Source organism: Antechinus flavipes, chromosome 1 (genome assembly GCF_016432865.1).
Source record: "Antechinus flavipes isolate AdamAnt ecotype Samford, QLD, Australia chromosome 1, AdamAnt_v2, whole genome shotgun sequence".
Lineage (NCBI taxonomy): Eukaryota > Metazoa > Chordata > Mammalia > Dasyuromorphia > Dasyuridae > Antechinus > Antechinus flavipes.
The window spans coordinates 277,835,591-277,853,225 of record NC_067398.1 but is presented as its reverse complement, the minus strand read 5'-3'; the positions used below and the strand labels follow the sequence as shown (position 1 = coordinate 277,853,225).

Below are 17,635 nucleotides of genomic sequence, written 5' to 3'. Positions count from 1 at the left end.
GTAGCTATTTAAACTTAGAATGTCCCAAACTAAATTCATTCTCTTTCCCTCCCCCAAATTTTCCCCCAAATATTTCTCACTTCCCAACTTTTATATTATAATTGAGGGCATCACTATTCTTCCTTCATCCATGATCACAAGCGAATTATTACCTTTGACTATCTTTTATGACATCTCTTATATGTATATGCCCTTCTCTCCTTTTATACTGCCACTACCCTAGTATAAGTGCTCACTTCATACTTGGACTACTATAATAGCCATCAGGTTTGTTTGTCTACTTGAAGTCTCTTTCCACTCAAATCCACTTTCAATGCAGCTATCAATGACCAATGGCCAAAAGTGGTCATCATTTTACAGACCCCTACTTCTTCCCAGTCTTCACTTCCTGCCATCTATTAGGACTCAGTAAAGTCCTTCCTTCTGTAAGAACATCATTAACATTTTTGAAGGGTCTTAGATCATATGTAGAGGCACAAAAAATCTGTTACAATAGAGGATAAGAAGGGAGGTGGATGAGCATTATCTGAAGTTTAATGTCATCAGCTACAAAAAGAATAACATAGACACTCAGTTGGGTATAGAAATTTATCATTTCTTATAGGAAAATAGGAGGAGAAAAGGGAAAGAGAAGGGAGGGGTTGTATAGAAAAAAGAACAGAAGCAGTAGGAGAAAAGAGTTAAAAGAAGAAAGGGAGGGGTAACAGAAGGGAGGGCATGGTCAGAAGTAACACACTGGCAAGGAGTAACAGGGTGAAAACAGAAAAAAGTACAAACAAGGGAGGCAGTAGGATATGGTGGTAAATGTGAATAAGATGAACTCTTTCATAAACTAGATGCAAGTAGCAGAGTGGATTAAAAACTAGAATCCTACAATATGATGTTTACAAAAAACACATTTCCTGTGTGACCCTGGGCACTGTGTGACCCTGGGCAAGTCACTTAACCTCAATTGCCTCAGCAAAAAAAATAAATAAATAAATTTTTAAAAAAATACAAAAAACACATTTCAAACAGAGAGCTATACACAGTAAAGGTAAAAAGGTTGAAGCAGAATGATATGTTTCACTGGAAATTGAATGGATACCCATCAAATGGAGAATGGTTGGGTAAATTGTGGTATATGAATGTTATGGAATGTTATTGTTCTGTAAGAAATGATCAGCAGGATGAATACAGAGAGGTTGGAGAGACTTACATAAACTGATGCTAAGTGAAATGAGTAGAATATATGAGGATATATTCTGATAGAAGTGGATATCTTCGACAATGAGAAGATCCAATTCAGTTCCACTTGATCAATGATGGACAGAATCAGCTACACTCAGAGAAAGAACACTAGGAAATGAATGTGGACTTACTTGCATTTTTGTTTTTACCTTCTGAATGCTATTTTTCTTGTACATCAAGAGAACTGTACAGCTCTGTACCACATATATTGTATTTAAGATATAATTTAACATGTTTAACATGTATGAAACTGCCTGCCATCTAGGGGAGGGCATGGAGGGAGGGAGGGGAAAAGTTGGAACAGAAGTGAGTGCAAGAGACAATGTTGAAAAATTACCGGTACTTCCGGTTAAGATGGCGGAGAGGAGGCTCACAGCTGCATAAGCTCCACGCTTTCTCTCACTATCCACTTCATTACAAGCCTCTGAATCAATGCTTGACTGAAAAAAACCCACATATAGTTACCAAGAGAAGCCATCCTTGAGATCCGCCAAGAAAGGTCTGTCTTTACTGGAGGGCTGGGACGGTTTTAGATTGGGCGCAGGCGGCGGGCAGCGGCAGTGAGAGCACGGGAGCAGACTGGAGAGGGGGTGGGGAGTGATCGCAGCCGTCTCTGCGGGGAGAGCTTCGCTACAGGTTTGGATACTTTGCTCCGGCAGCAAGTCAGCAGCCCAGCAGAGAAGCTAAAAACACCGGGGCTGAAGAATACAACCCCAAACAGCTGGAGTCTCTCAGGACCTGGCCGCCCCCCCCTTCCCCCGCCACAGTGACTCAGCACGCTTTGGGATCTCAGAGCGCATGCGCAACACAGTCCTGCTAGTGCCTCACTGCTGCCCCCTGCAGTCTGTAGAGGAAGCTCAATAACACACCCAGCCCCCCCCCAAAGAAAGACTCCAGTTTTTTCTGTTTTTCTTTGGTAGTTTGTCTTTGATTATTAGACAGAATGAGCAAGAAGCTGAAGAGGACTTTAACCCTTGACAGCTTCTATACAGATAGAGAGCAGACTCTAAATCCTGAGGAGACTAAAAACAGGCAGTCCCCAGGTGAATCCCCAAAGGAGGAGATCATCTGTTCCTCAGCACAGATGAACCTCATAGAAGTGATTAAAAAGGCTCTCACAAGGGAGCTAGAAGAAAAATGGGGAAAGCAGAGTGAGGCTTGGCAAAAGAGCCTGGAGAAGTCAGTTAAAGAGAGAGTGGATAAAGAAGTAAAATCCTTGAAAAATAGGATTAGTGAACTGGAAACAGAAAACAGCTCTCTAAAAAACAAAATTGGTGAAATGGAAAAAAATTCCACAGAACAAAAGAACTCAATTGGACAATTAGAAAAAGATTTTTAAAAAGTGAGTGAAGAGAATACTTCACTGAAAATCAGAATTGAACAAGTGGAATTGAATGACTCGAGGAGACAAGAAGAATCAGTCAAGCAAATCCAGAAAAATCAAACAATGGAGAAAAATGTGAAATACCTTCTGGGGAAGACAACAGACCTGGAAAACAGATCCAGGAGAGACAATCTGAGAATCATTGGACTCCCAGAAAAACATGATGAAAAAAAGAGCCTGGACACTATTTTCCAGGAAATTATCAAAGAGAACTGCCCAGAAGTCATAGGAACAGAGGAAAAAATAAACATTGAAAGGATTCATCGATCACCCACTGAAAGGGATCCTAAAATCAAAACACCAAGGAATATAGTGGCCAAATGCCAGAACCCTCAGATGAAGGAAAAAATATTGCAAGCGGCTAGAAAAACCCAATTCAAGTATCAAGGAGCCACAATAAGGATCACCCAGGATCTGGCAACATCCACATTAAAAGATCGAAGGGCCTGGAATATGATATTCCGAAAGGCTAAGGAACTTGGTATGCAACCAAAAATAACTTACCCAGCGAGAATGAGCATCTTTTTCCAGGGAAGAAGATGGACTTTCAACGAAGTAAGCGAATTTCATCTATTTCTGATGAAAAAACCAGAACTTAACAAAAAGTTTGATCTACAAATATAGAACTCAAGAGAAATCTAAAAAGGTAAAGATTAATCTTGGGAACTATATTTTGACTATATAGATGTGTAAAGAATACATGTATACCTTGTTCTAGAAAGTGATGTGGAAAGGACATTGTACCAGAAAAAGGGTAAAGTGGGGGTAGTACATCTCATGAAGAGGCATAGGAAACCTATTATATCTGAGAGAAAGAATGGAGGGGGATGAATATAGTGGGTATCTTACTGCCTTCAGAATTGGCTTTAAGTGAAAAATCTTAAGACATATTCAATCTATGGTGAAACTTCTCCCATCTCATTGAAAAGTGAGAAGGGAAAAGTGAAAAGGGAAGGAATAAGCTAAGCGGAAGGGAATACGGGAACTGGGAGGGAAAGGGGTAAGATAGGGGGAGGAACTCTAAGGCGGGGGGAGGGATACTAAAAAGGGAGGGCTGTGAGAAGCAAGTGGTGCTCACAAGCTTAATACTGGGAAGGGGGGGAAAGGGGAAAGAAGGGAGAAAAGCATAAACCGGGGTTAACAAGATGGCAAGTAATACAGAATTGGTCATTCTAACCATAAACGTGAACAGGGTAAACTCCCCCATAAAGAGGAAGCGGTTAGCAGAATGGATTAAAAGCCAGAATCCTACAATATGTTGTTTACAGGAAACACACCTGAAGCGGGGAGATACATGCAGGTTAAAGGTAAAAGGTTGGAGCAAAATCTACTATGCTTCAGGTGAAGTCAAAAAAGCAGGGGTAGCCATCCTGATCTCAGATCAAGCTAAAGCAAAAATTGATCTAATTAAAAGAGATAAGGAAGGACACTATATCTTGCTAAAGGGTAGCATGGATAATGAAGCACTATCTATATTAAACATATATGCACCAAGTGGGGTAGCATCTAAATTCTTAAAAGAGAAACTAAGAGAGCTGCAAGAAGAAATAGACAGTAAAACTATAATAGGGGGAGATCTTAACCTTGTACTCTCAGAATTAGATAAATCAAACCACAAAATAAATAAGAAAGAAGTCAAAGAGGTAAATAGAATACTAGAAAAGTTAGATATGATAGATCTCTGGAGAAAATGTAATGGAGACAGAAAGGAATACACTTTCTTTTCAGCAGTTCATGGAACCTATACAAAAATTGACCATATATTAGGACATAAAAACCTCAAACTCAAATGTAGTAAGGCAGAAATAGTAAATGCATCCTTTTCAGACCACGATGCAATGAAAATTACATTCAACAAAAAACCAGGGGGAAGTAGACCAAAAAATAATTGGAAACTAAATAATCTCATACTAAAGAATGATTGGGTGAAACAGCAAATCATAGACATAATTAATAACTTCACCCAAGAAAACGATAATAATGAGACATCATACCAAAATGTATGGGATGCAGCCAAAGCGGTAATAAGGGGAAATTTCATATCTCTAGAGGCCTATTTGTATAAAATAGAGAAAGAGAAGGTCAATGAATTGGGTTTGCAATTAAAAATGCTAGAAAAGGAACAAATTAAAAACCCCCAGTCAAACACTAAACTTGAAATTCTAAAAATAAAAGGTGAGATCAATAAAATTGAAAGTAAAAAAACTATTGAATTGATTAATAAAACTAAGAGTTGGCTCTATGAAAAAACCAACAAAATAGACAAATCCTTAGTAAATCTGATTAAAAAAAGGAAAGAGGAAAATCAAATTGTTAGTCTTAAAAATGAAAAGGGAGAACTCACCACTAACGAAGAGGAAATTAGAGCAATAATTAGGAGTTACTTTGCCCAACTTTATGCCAATAAATTCGACAACTTAAATGAAATAGAAAAATACCTCCAAAAATACAGCTTGCCCAAACTAACAGAAGAAGAAGTAAATATCCTAACCAGTCCCATCTCAGAAAAAGAAATAGAACAAACTATCAATCAACTCCCTAAGAAAAAATCCCCAAGACCAGATGGATTTACATGTGAATTCTACCAAACATTTAAAGAACAATTAACTCCAATGTTATATAAACTATTTGAAAAAATAGGGATTTAAGGAGTCCTACCAAACTCCTTTTATGACACAGACATGGTACTGATACCTAAACCAGGTAGGCTGAAAACAGAGAAAGAAAATTATAGACCAATCTCCCTAATGAATATTGATGCTAAAATCTTAAATAAAATCTTAGCAAAAAGATTACAGAAAATCGTCACCAGGATAATACATTATGACCAAGTAGGATTTATATCAGGAATGCAGGGCTGGTTCAATATTAGGAAAACTATTAGCATAATTGACTATATCAATAACCAAACAAACAAAAACCACATGATCATCTCAATAGATGCAGAAAAAGCATTTGATAAAATCCAACATCCATTCCTAATAAAAACACTTGAGAGCATAGGAATAAATGGACTTTTCCTTAAAATAGTCAGGAGCATATATTTAAAACCATCAGTAAGCATCATATGCAATGGGGAAAAACTGGAACCTTTCCCAGTAAGATCTGGAGTGAAGCAAGGTTGCCCACTATCACCATTATTATTTAATATCGTATTAGAAACACTAGCCTCAGCAATAAGAGTCGAGAAAGATATTAAAGGAATTAGAGTAGGCAATGAGGAAACCAAACTATCACTCTTTGCAGATGATATGATGGTATACCTAGAGAACCCCAGAGATTCTACCAAAAAGCTATTGGAAATAATTCATAATTTTAGCAAAGTAGCTGGCTACAAAATAAATCCCCATAAATCCTCAGCATTTTTATACATCACCAACAAAACCCAACAGCAAGAGATACAAAGAGAAATTCCATTCAGAATAACTGTTGATACCATAAAATATTTGGGAATCTATCTACCAAAGGAAAGTCAGGAATTATATGAGCAAAATTATAAAAAAGTCTCCACACAAATAAAGTCAGACTTAAATAATTGGAAAAATATTAAGTGCTCTTGGATCGGCCGAGCGAACATAATAAAGATGACAATACTCCCTAAACTAATCTATTTATTTAGTGCTATACCAATCAGACTTCCAAGAAAATATTTTATTGATTTAGAAAAAATAACAACAAAATTCATATGGAACAATAAAAAGTCAAGAATCTCAAGGGAATTAATGAAAAAAAAATCAAATGAAGGTGGCCTAGCTGTACCTGATCTAAAATTATATTATAAAGCAGCAGTCACCAAAACCATTTGGTATTGGCTAAGAAATAGATTAGTGGATCAGTGGAAAAGGCTAGGCTCACAAGACAGAATAGTCAATTATAGCAATCTAGTGTTTGACAAACCCAAAGCCCCTAACTTCTGGGAAAAGAATTCAGTATTTGATAAAAACTGCTGGGATAATTGGAAATTAGTATGGCAGAAATTAGGCATGGACCCACACTTAACACCATATACCAAGATAAGATCAAAATGGGTCTATGACCTAGGCATAAAGAACGAGATTATAAATAAATTAGAGGAACATAGAATAGTTTATCTCTCAGACTTGTGGAGGAGAAAGAAATTTGTGACCAAAGATGAACTAGAGACCATTACTGATCACAAAATAGAAAATTTTGATTACATCAAATTAAAAAGCCTTTGTACAAATAAAACTAATGCAAACAAGATTAGAAGGGAAGCAACAAACTGGGAAAACATTTTCACAGTTAAAGGTTCTGATAAAGGCCTCATTTCCAAAATATATAGAGAACTGACTCAAATTTATAAGAAATCAAGCCATTCTCCAATTGATAAATGGTCAAAGGATATGAACAGACAATTTTCAGAGGATGAAATTGAAACTATTACCACTCATAGGAAAGAGTGTTCCAAATCATTATTGATCAGAGAAATGCAAATTAAGACAACTCTGAGATACCACTACACACCTGTCAGATTGGCTAAGATGACAGGAAAAAATAATGATGAATGTTGGAGGGGATGCGGGAAAACTGGGACACTAATGCATTGTTGGTGGAGTTGTGAACGAATCCAACCATTCTGGAGAGCAATCTGGAATTATGCCCAAAAAATTATCAAATTGTGCATACCCTTTGATCCAGCAGTGTTTCTATTGGGCTTATATCCCAAAGAAATACTAAAGAAGGGAAAGGGACCTGTATGTGCCAAAATGTTTGTAGCAGCCCTGTTTGTAGTGGCCAGAAACTGGAAAATGAATGGATGCCCATCAATTGGAGAATGGCTGGGTAAATTGTGGTATATGAATGTTATGGAATATTATTGTTCTGTAAGAAATGACCAGCAGGATGAATACAGAGAGGACTGGCGAGACTTACATGAACTGATGCTAAGTGAAATGAGCAGAACCAGGAGATCATTATACACTTCGACAACGATATTGTATGAGGACATATTTTGATGGAAGTGGATTTCTTTGACAAAGAGACCTGAGTTTCAATTGATAAATGGCAGACAAAAGCAGCTACACCCAAAGAAAGAACACTGGGAAACGAATGTGAACTATCTGCATTTTTGTTTTTCTTCCTGGGTTATTTATACCTTCTGAATCCAATTCTCCCTATGCAACAAGAGAACTATTCGGTTCTGCAAACATATATTGTATCTAGGATATACTGCAACATATCCAACATATAAAGGACTGCTTGCCATCTAGGGGAGGGGGTGGAGGGAGGGAGGGGAAAAAAAATCAGAACAGAAACGAGTGTCAATATAAAGTAATTATTAAATAAAAAATTAAAAAAAAAATTACCCATGCTTATGTTCTGTCAATAAAAAGCTATAATTAAAAAAAGAAAAGAAAAGAAAAGAAAAGAATGTTTCAGCTTAAGTAAAAAAAAAAAAAAAAAAAAAAAAAACAGGTAGTTATCGTGATCTCAGGCAATGCAAAAGCAAAACTAAGATTTGATTAAAAGGAATAATGAAGAAAAATACATCATGCCAGAAGGCACCATAGACAATGAAGTAATCTCAATATTAAACATCTCTGCATCAACAAGTGTAGCATCCCAATTCTTAGAGGAGAAGGTATGTCATTTACAGGAAGAAATAGACAGCAGAAATTTACTAGTAGAGGACCTCAGCCTCCTCCTCTTAGAATTAGATAAGTCTAAAGACAAAGTAAGAAAGAAGTTAAAGAAGTGAATAAATCTTAGAAAATTTATATATGATAGATCTCTGGAGAAAATTGAATGAAGATAAGAAAAAATATGCATTTTTCTCAGCAGTACAGGCACCTACACAAAAAATGACTGTATTAGGGCATAAAAACCTCACAGTCAAATGCAGAAAGATTAAATGCATCCTTTTCAGCTCATGATGCAATAAACATTAGAAAAGAAACAGACAGAAGCTCTCGGTCAGATTTCAGCGGAATTACGCCAGAAACCCTCTCTCCGAGGCAAGGCAGAATATTTTCCACTTGGCTGGCTGGTGGCAGAAGAAGAGTTTTCAGAGGAAGAAGCTACGAGTCGAGAGTTCAGTGGACAACCAGATTCATCTTCATCTCACACCACTGTGGTTGGTGGCTGGGCTCCTGCGCTCCCCCCACTGAGACCAAGCTGGTTTGAAAGACTCACCAGAAAGCTAGCCGAGCCCCAAGTGAAGGAAACAAGAGATTCATTCTAATTGGAAATTAAACAATCTTTAACAGTTTAATCCTAAAGATAATAATAAAGCATAGAAATAATTTTATCCAAGAGAATGATGATGATGACACAACACAACAAAATTCATAGGATGCAACAAAAGCAATTTTTAGGAGAAATTTCATATCTCTTAAGTTTACATGAATAAAATAGAGATCAGTGAATTGGGCATGCAACTAAAAAAAGCTAGAAAAAGAACATGTTTTTTTAAACCCAATTAAATACCAAATTAGAAATTCTGAAAATTGAAGGAAAGATTAATAAAATTGAAAGAAAACTATTGAAATAAGAGTTGGTTTTATGGGAAAAAAACAATAAAATAGATAAAACTTTGGTTAATTTGATTAGAAAAAGGAAAGAAGAAAAACAAATTACTAGTATCAAAAATGAAAAGGGTGTATTTACCATTGATGAAAAGGAAATTCAAGTAGTAATTGGGAACTACTTTGCCAAATTGTATGCCAGTAAATCTGGCAATCTAAATGAAATGGATGAATATTTATAAAAATACATAAATTGCTCATTTTAATAGAAGAGGAAATAAAATACTTAAAATCCATTTTAGAAAAAGGAAATGAACAAGCCATCAACAAAATCCCTAAGATTAAATTAAATTAAATCCCTAAGATATCTCCAGGGCCAGATGGATTTACAAATGAATTCTACCAAACATTTAAAGAACAAGTAATTCTAATACTATATAAACTCTTTGGGAAAATGGGCAAAGAAGTTCTGTCAAATTCCTTTTATGACAAAAATATGGTGTATTGATACCTAAACCAAAAAGATCCAGAACAAAGAAAATTATAGATCAATTTCCCTCATGAATAGTGATGCAAGAATCTTAAATATTACCAAAGAGATTATAGCAATTTATCACTAAGATACACTATGCCCAAGTGGGACTTATATCAGAAATGTAAGACTAGTTCGAAGATAGTTCACTATCAGAAAAGCTTTTGGCATAATTGACCATATCAATAACAAAACTAACAAATCATATGATTATTTCAGTAAATGTAGAAAGCAAACTATAGCCCTCATTCCTATTAGAAACACTGGAGAATATTGGAATAAATAAAGTTTAAATGCTGATAAGCAGCATTTATCTAAAACCTTCAGCAAGCATATGTAATAGGGATAAGCTAAAAGCATTCTCACATCAGAAACAAGGATGCCCATTATTACCATATTATTCGGTATGTATTAGAAATGTTTGCTTTAGCAATAAAAAAAGAAAAAGAAATGGAAGGAATTGGAATAGGCACCAAGGGGGAAAAAAGTATCATTTTTTGCATATTGCATATGATTTATTTAAAGAATCAATTAAACTATTTAAAATGACAACTTAGCAAAGTTACAGGTTGTAAAATAAAACCACATAAATCATTGGCACTTTATATATTATCAACAAAGCCCAGGAACAAGAGGAAAAAAGAGAAATTCTATTTAAAATAATTGTAGACAATATAAAATATTTGGGAGTCGACCTGCCAAGATAAAACTAAGAACTTGTATGAACACAATTACAAAACATTAAACATAAAAATAAAGTTTAAACAATTGGAAAAATATAAATTGCTCATGGGTGGGCTGAGTTAATATAATAAAAATGACAGAACTACCTAAATTAATCTCCTTATTCAATGCCATACCAAACTGCCCAAATATTATTTTAATGAGCTAGAAAAAATAACAAAATTCATCTGGAAGGAAAAAAGGTCAAGAATATTAAGGGGATTAATGAAAAAAAAATGCAAAGGAAGATAGCTTAGCTATTCTAGACCTAAAATTGTATTATAAAGTGGCAGTCAATAAAATTATTTGATACTATGTGTGTACATATTATATACATATTTTTTCTGAAAATTTCCTGATTATTTAGTTACAATAAAAGATTTAAAATAAATAATATCCATTTTTCAGAGATAATAGATTGCACATTCTAAGTTTTGTAGTGTTAACCTAATCTAATAAGAAATTATCCCCATGTGAGTGAAGTAGGGATTCTCCTAGTCTCCACATTAATAGAGGTAAGCCGACAGCTACAACTTTTATTTATATTTTTAGAAAAGAAACTTTAGGAAGTAAACAAACATGGTATGGTTTCTTGGGAGCATTTTACTTAATCAAAATAGTTTGGTCTCAGATTTTGCTACTGCGAACACACTACTTTCTAATTCTGCAACTTCATTGCATATCAAAAGGAACTAGACTGCATCCTCTTCCTGTCTTCCCCCTAGAGGAGCTTTTTTAAAGCTTTTAATCAGGATTGTTGTTAAAGGAAAATAAAACTTAAACCTATACTAACCAATTATTTCCCCCTTTTTTGTAAAATGATTAAGTTGGATAGTTCTCAGATTTATCATGCAGTGTCTCTTTGTTAGCCATGCTAACATTTGTTGTTCAGTCATTTCATTCAAACTCCTTAACCAGGCATTTAAAACTTTTCATGGTCTGGTGCCAATCTAATTTCAGACTAATTTTATATCATCATCCTTCAAAAACATTGTTCATATTACATTGGCTTCCCTGAACATGGCATTTCATTTCCTAATACTCTCCACATCTTGAATGACTAATTTCTCTTACCTGTGCCTCTTGGAATTCTTAGCTTCATGTCCTTAGGATGTGTGGGGAGTGTTTCCTGATTTCCCCAGCTTTTATTAGTACTTTCTCTTTCCTCACATTATCTTGGTTTTACTTTTTTGGGGTTTTTTGTAACTTTTGCCCCCCAAATGTAAGCACTTTGAGGCTAGAGACTTGTTTTATTTTATTTTTATATTCCCAATGACTTACACTTAGTAGACGCTTTGAGACATGTTTATTGAATAAGATTGAGTTGAACCATTTTTTAAAAATGTGTAAATAAGATATCTGATTTACTAATTATTTTTATCATTAACATTGCATTGTAGCTGGATCTTTAAAGAAGATAATTTCAGCAGTCATAGATATATGTGTCAATATAATTTCTATTGCAGTGTAATTGCTATCATTTCAAAGGTAGATGGTTTGAATTCTGCTTTTCCTTAAATTTGATGCCATATATCTTTCTTGACTGAAGCAGATTTCCGTATCTTGACCAAGGTTTAGGAAGCTAGAGATTTCTGTTTCTCATATTATCTTCTTCCCTAAACTTGCTCTTTTTTTTGGCTTTACTATTTCTGTATGTGGCAGCACATTCATGCAGTTTCCTGTTTCACTCAGGAATTAGACTTAGATTCTTGGATTCATTTCCCTCATATTCATAATTTCGTTACCAAATGTTGTATATTTGACTTCAATAACATTTCTTCCTCGTATTCCCACTATTACTACTCCCTGACAAGCTCTCATTGCTATCCTGATGACTGCTGGCTTATAACATATATTCCAGCTCTTCACCTTCCTTTTTTACAATCTTTTCCTTATAAATTAATTTTTATTATCCATAAAAGAGACAATATAGACATATTACTTGTACATACTTTAAAAAAAAAACCCAAAACTATGATTCTCTGCCGTTTATCAAATTAAGAATCTCTACAATCTGATACTGCTCTACCTTTCCAATCTTATTTCATACTATTCTACACTTAAAGCATAGGGAACAATTGAAGCAAGGTACAGTTTATTTGATATAGAGAGGAATTCATCTTGACTGAAGCATAGAAGTATAAAAAATTGGAACTTTTATTAAAACACAAGCTTTGTTTTTCAACCTGTTACATTCTTTAATTAGCTTTTAAAGCCCAATTCAAACACCACTTCTTTGACAAAGCTGTATTTCTAATTCCTTACATATTTTTGATGAGACTTTTGTCAGTGATATTCACTAAGATTTTTTCCCTAATAAATTGCTTCTTTTTCTAGCTGCACTGACTTTTCCGTGCAAAAACATTACATAATTGAGTCATGTCTTACCATTTGTGATTGTCCCAAATTCCTGCTTCATTAAAAATTCTTTTCCTATCCTTAGTTGTTTACTCTGATTTTTCTCTGCTGTGACCTTTTATATTTAGATTACTTATATACTTGGAATTTACTGTAGTATTTCATTTAAAATGTTAATCTAAGTACAGTTTCTGCCAAACTGCTTTCTGGGCTTCCTAATTGTTGTTGAATAGAAACTCCTTATCCCATTCATTAATGTTCTTGGGTTCATTGAACACTAGGACTAATATATTAAGTTACTTCTGAATCTTGTTTACCTTGCCAGCTCCATTAATCAGTCTTTCTATTTTTAGATTTATACCAAATTGTTTTTATGATTATTTCTTTTTAATATAGTTTGAGACATGATAATATTAGAATTAACCCCTTAATTATAATTTTTAGACAATTTCTCTTCTGATGTGCCTATTATATAATTATTTTGTATATATATGTATATGTATATATATGGCTATATTCCTGTGTATGTCATATTGAAAATTTTTGAATTAAAAATTAGTTTATTTTAATAAAGGAAATAACAACATTCTAGATAAAGCTCATTTTTCCTCTTGAATGTAGCAAGCAATGTGTGTTCTGCACACAGTAGGTATTTAATAATTGTTTTTAAAAGTGATTTCATGAAGAATATAAAATTATTACAGTGTCATTTACATTACAGTATTTAATATAGCTTTTATACAGATTATATGTTTAATAAATACTTCTTGAGTTGAATGAATAATTACTTGATTACAAACTCAAGTTTGATGACAATATATAATTTTTAGAATAGAACTATAAAGAATGAAAATCAGAATAGACAGTTCTTCAGCCACAGAAAAAAATTTATTCTCATGTATCAGAATTTTTATACTGTAAACAGATTATTTTTATTTATATAATTATATATTGAAAATGTAGTTTAATATATTTAATTATAATCATCAGTTTCTTTGTATCTAATATCCATTGATTGCTTCTCTCATCTTTTCCTTATTTTTCTTAAACTTTAACTAGACTTACTACATTCCCTCAATCCTATATCTTTACATATCTTTTCTAGATCTTTCTTTCCTTTCTCAGTCAAACTCTTAGAAGAATTAATAGAGGAAGACAATTCATGTAGGGGAGTGGTGACTAGAGAGAAGTGTTTTGGCAGTGTTGGTTTGGTTACTTTTTTTCAGAACCAGAGATAGAAATGTGGGAAATGGTGAAGGCTGTGTAGGAAAAGAGGTGAGTGAAAGAAGCCCAGCATTAAAAGAATACTACAATGGGTATCAGTCTGAGCTAGAAATGGAGAATGTCTGAGGTCCAGGATCTAAGGCAAGAGTTTAGAATATTGGGTTGAAAACAGAAGATGGAACACAGTGGCATAGCTAGAAAGTCAAATCAAGAAACATTAATCACTAACCATGTGCCAAGCACCATGCTATGCTCATAAATCACAAAATTCCATTTTCAAATAAACAAGTAGTTAAGGGATATATTGCTTGACTTTTCTTAGAATTTAACTCAATAATTTTTAGTATATTTTTCTGATTTATTTTAATAAGAGTTGCTAGTACTTTAATAAAAAAATTGTCTAGAATTTGCAAAAACTTGAAAAGGATGAGCTTTTCAAGTAGTGGACAACAATTTTTTTAAAATTTTATTTATATACAATCTCAAAGTGTTTTCTATCTCTGAACCCATTTTATCTTCATGCTTTATTAGATCCTATTAAGAAAACATCAAGTTTAAATTGACCATGGACTTGGCCTCCTTTGTTCTAGATAGTCAACGTCTACAGTTGGATTTACAGAAAATGGAACTCCTAGAGAGTAAAATGACAGAGGAACAAAGTTCTCTAAAATCTAAAATTCAGCAAATGACAAAAGATCTGGAGACATACAGTGATTTACCAGCTTTGAAATCATCAGGTGAAGAAAAGAAAAAGGTAACAAGGCAACATGGTTTTCTAAAATCAGAATCTTAATTGTTTCTAATTTGGCTGGTAGCGCATCCCATGTAGATCTTCTAATATACACTATAAGTATGTTACTATAAATTCTTTTCCTACAATTATGGATTTCAAGCAGTAAAGAACCTTGAAAAAACATATAATCTAATGCCTTCATTTTACAAATGAAGAACCTATCTGGCAAGAGTTGCTATGAGGATCAAATTACCAAAAAATGCAAACTTTCAGCACTATATATGTTATTTGTTGTTAGACTAAGGTCCAAAAAGGGGAGTGGCTACAGGTAATAAAGTAACAGAATTTGAATCCAGGTGCTTTGAGTCTTAAATTAGTGTTATTTGCTTTAAGATGTTTCTTAGTTCGTATTTTAATACATTACTGGAATGATTATTACTATTATTTTTTTGGCTGAGGCTATTGGGATTAAGTGACTTGCCCAGGGTCACACAATTAGGAAATGTTAAGTGTCTGAGACCAGATTTGAACTCAGGTCCTTCTGACTTAAGGGCTGGTGCTCTATCTACTGTACCACCTACCTGCCCCACAAACCTGAGTTCAAATAGTAAGGAATTAGATTGGCTATGAAAAAGTAAAACTGGGATCCAAAAAATTTTACTTTTTCCTATATATAGTTTATCTTCCCAATTAATACACACACACATATAGTCATTGTACTAATAAATACTTGTTCAGTAGTCACAAAAAAAAGAGAGAGGTAAGCGTTCTACTTGTGATCCTAGGCCAATAATGACATTATCTACTATGCATCAGTTACTATAATAAATATTGAGAATACAAAGAAAGACAAAAACAGTCCCTGCCCTCAAGGAGTTTATAGTTCTTTTATTTTTATTTTGATCCGCATAAAATGAGTTTTGTTTCCTCATGCTTGCTATAGCTAGCATTTCTAGTACAATTTTGAATTATGATGATAATAATGAATACTCTGATCTTATTGGAAAAGTTTTTATTTATCCATTACAGATAATTCTAACTTTTTATTTTAGATGGATATTGTCATTTTGAAAAAAGCTTCATTGATTTCTGTGCTTCCTAGTAGTGGTGGTGGTATTTTTTATAGGAATGAGTATTTTGTCAAATGGCTTTTTGCATCTATTGAAATAATCATATGATTATTGTTTATTTTGTTATTAATATGGACAGTTATTCTGTCCTTAATTTTCCTGATACTGAGCCAACCTTTCATTCTTGACAGAAATTCTAGTTGGTTAAAGGGTATGATATTTGTGATACATTGCTGTAATCTACTTTCCGGTGTTTTACTTAAATTTTTTGTAATAATACTCACTTAGAAAATTGGTCTCTATTTTTCTTTTTCTGTTTTGAGTTTCTCTTGTGTAGGTATCAAGACATAGAAGGAATTTTCATGTTTTTCCAAATGGATTACATAGTATTGGAATTAATTGATTTTTATAAAGGTTTGACAGCATTTGCTGGTCCTGGGGTTTTTCTTTTCAGAGATGGGGTTAACTTAACTATTCTGTTTTCTCTTGTATTAATCTGAGCAATTTATATTTTTTATAAATATTCATCCTTTTTATATTGTTAGTTTTGTGGGCATATAATTGGACAAAATAGCCTCTAACAATAGTTTTTATTTTATTTTCATTAGTTGTGAATTTTCCCTTTTCATTTTTGATGCTGGTTATTTTTTTTTTTAAATAAAATTAGTTTAATGGTATATTTCGTGGGTTTTGTCCTTATAAAACCATGTACAAGTTTTATTGAGTACAATGTCATAGTTTTTTTTTTCTTTCAATTTTTACTTTCAATTTTATTACTCTTTCATTTTTCAAGATTAGTATTTGGTATTTCATTAGGTAATGTGTTGTTTTTTCTAGGTTTTAGTGTTGTTACACGTCCAGTTAAGTTAAATCTGCTCTTTTTTTTGTTGATGTAAATATTTAAAGATTATAAATTATCCTAAGTAGGTATCTCTGTTCTGGATATATGGATAAAAAGCCATATAGCTTGGAGATAGCTTGGAGACTTTAAATATTTAGTATGGCATTATAGATATATATGTATATATATATTTTCCAGTTACATGTAAAACAATTTGTTTTTAAAACTTTGAGTTTCATATTCTGTCCTTTTCCTTCTTCCCCACCCTATCCTCTGCCCATTGGCACATGTGCAGTTATGCAAAACATTTCCATAAAAGTCAAGTTCAAAAGAAAACATAGATCTTCTCCTCCAACCCCCCCCCAAAAAAAAAAAAAAAAAAAAACTTAAGAAAAATGAAGTTTAAAAAAAGTTTGCTTCAGTCAGTATTCAGGCCCAATCAGTTTTTTCTCTAGGTATAGATAGCATTTTTCATCATAAGTCCTTCAAAGTAGTCTAAAATTGCTGAGAATAGCAAAGTCATTCACAGCTAGCTGATCATCCCACGATATTACTATTATTTGTAGATAGTCCATTTCATTTTGTATGAGTTCATAGAGAACTTTGCAGGTTTTTCTTAGAGCATCTCATTCATTTTTTTTAATAATAGCTTTTTATTTTTTGAAATATGTACAAAGATAGTTTTCAGAATTCACCTTTATAAAATCTTGTGTTCCAAATTTTTCTCCTTCCCTCCCCATTCCTCCCTCTCCTAGACAGAAAATAATCCAAGATACATTAAACATGTGCAGTTCTTCTAAGCATATTTCTACATTTATCAAGCTGCATAAGAAAAATCAGATCAAAAAAGAAAAAAAAGGAGAGAAAAAAAGAATGACAACCAAAAAAATGGTGAAAATATGATTCACATTCAAACCCCATAATCCTTTCTCTAAGTGCAGATAGCTCTTTCCATCACAAGTCTACTGGAATTGGCCTGAATCACATCATTATTGAAAAGAGCCAAATCCATCACAGTTGATCATCACATAATCTTCTAGTTAATGTGTACAGTG

At 33.4% G+C, this 17,635-nt stretch overlaps 1 protein-coding gene across 5 annotated transcripts in view; it reads left to right on the top strand.

Annotated features, from left to right (window-relative positions):
* The window catches only part of IFT74 (intraflagellar transport 74), a 186,074-nt gene that overhangs the window by 146,519 nt on the left and 21,920 nt on the right, over window positions 1–17,635 (top strand). For all 5 annotated transcript variants that reach the window (XM_051961493.1, XM_051961502.1, XM_051961486.1 and 2 more), the window contains one exon: window positions 14,527–14,690. In XM_051961493.1, coding sequence (XP_051817453.1) covers window positions 14,527–14,690 — 164 coding nt within the window. The remainder of the gene's footprint in view (window positions 1–14,526; window positions 14,691–17,635) is intronic.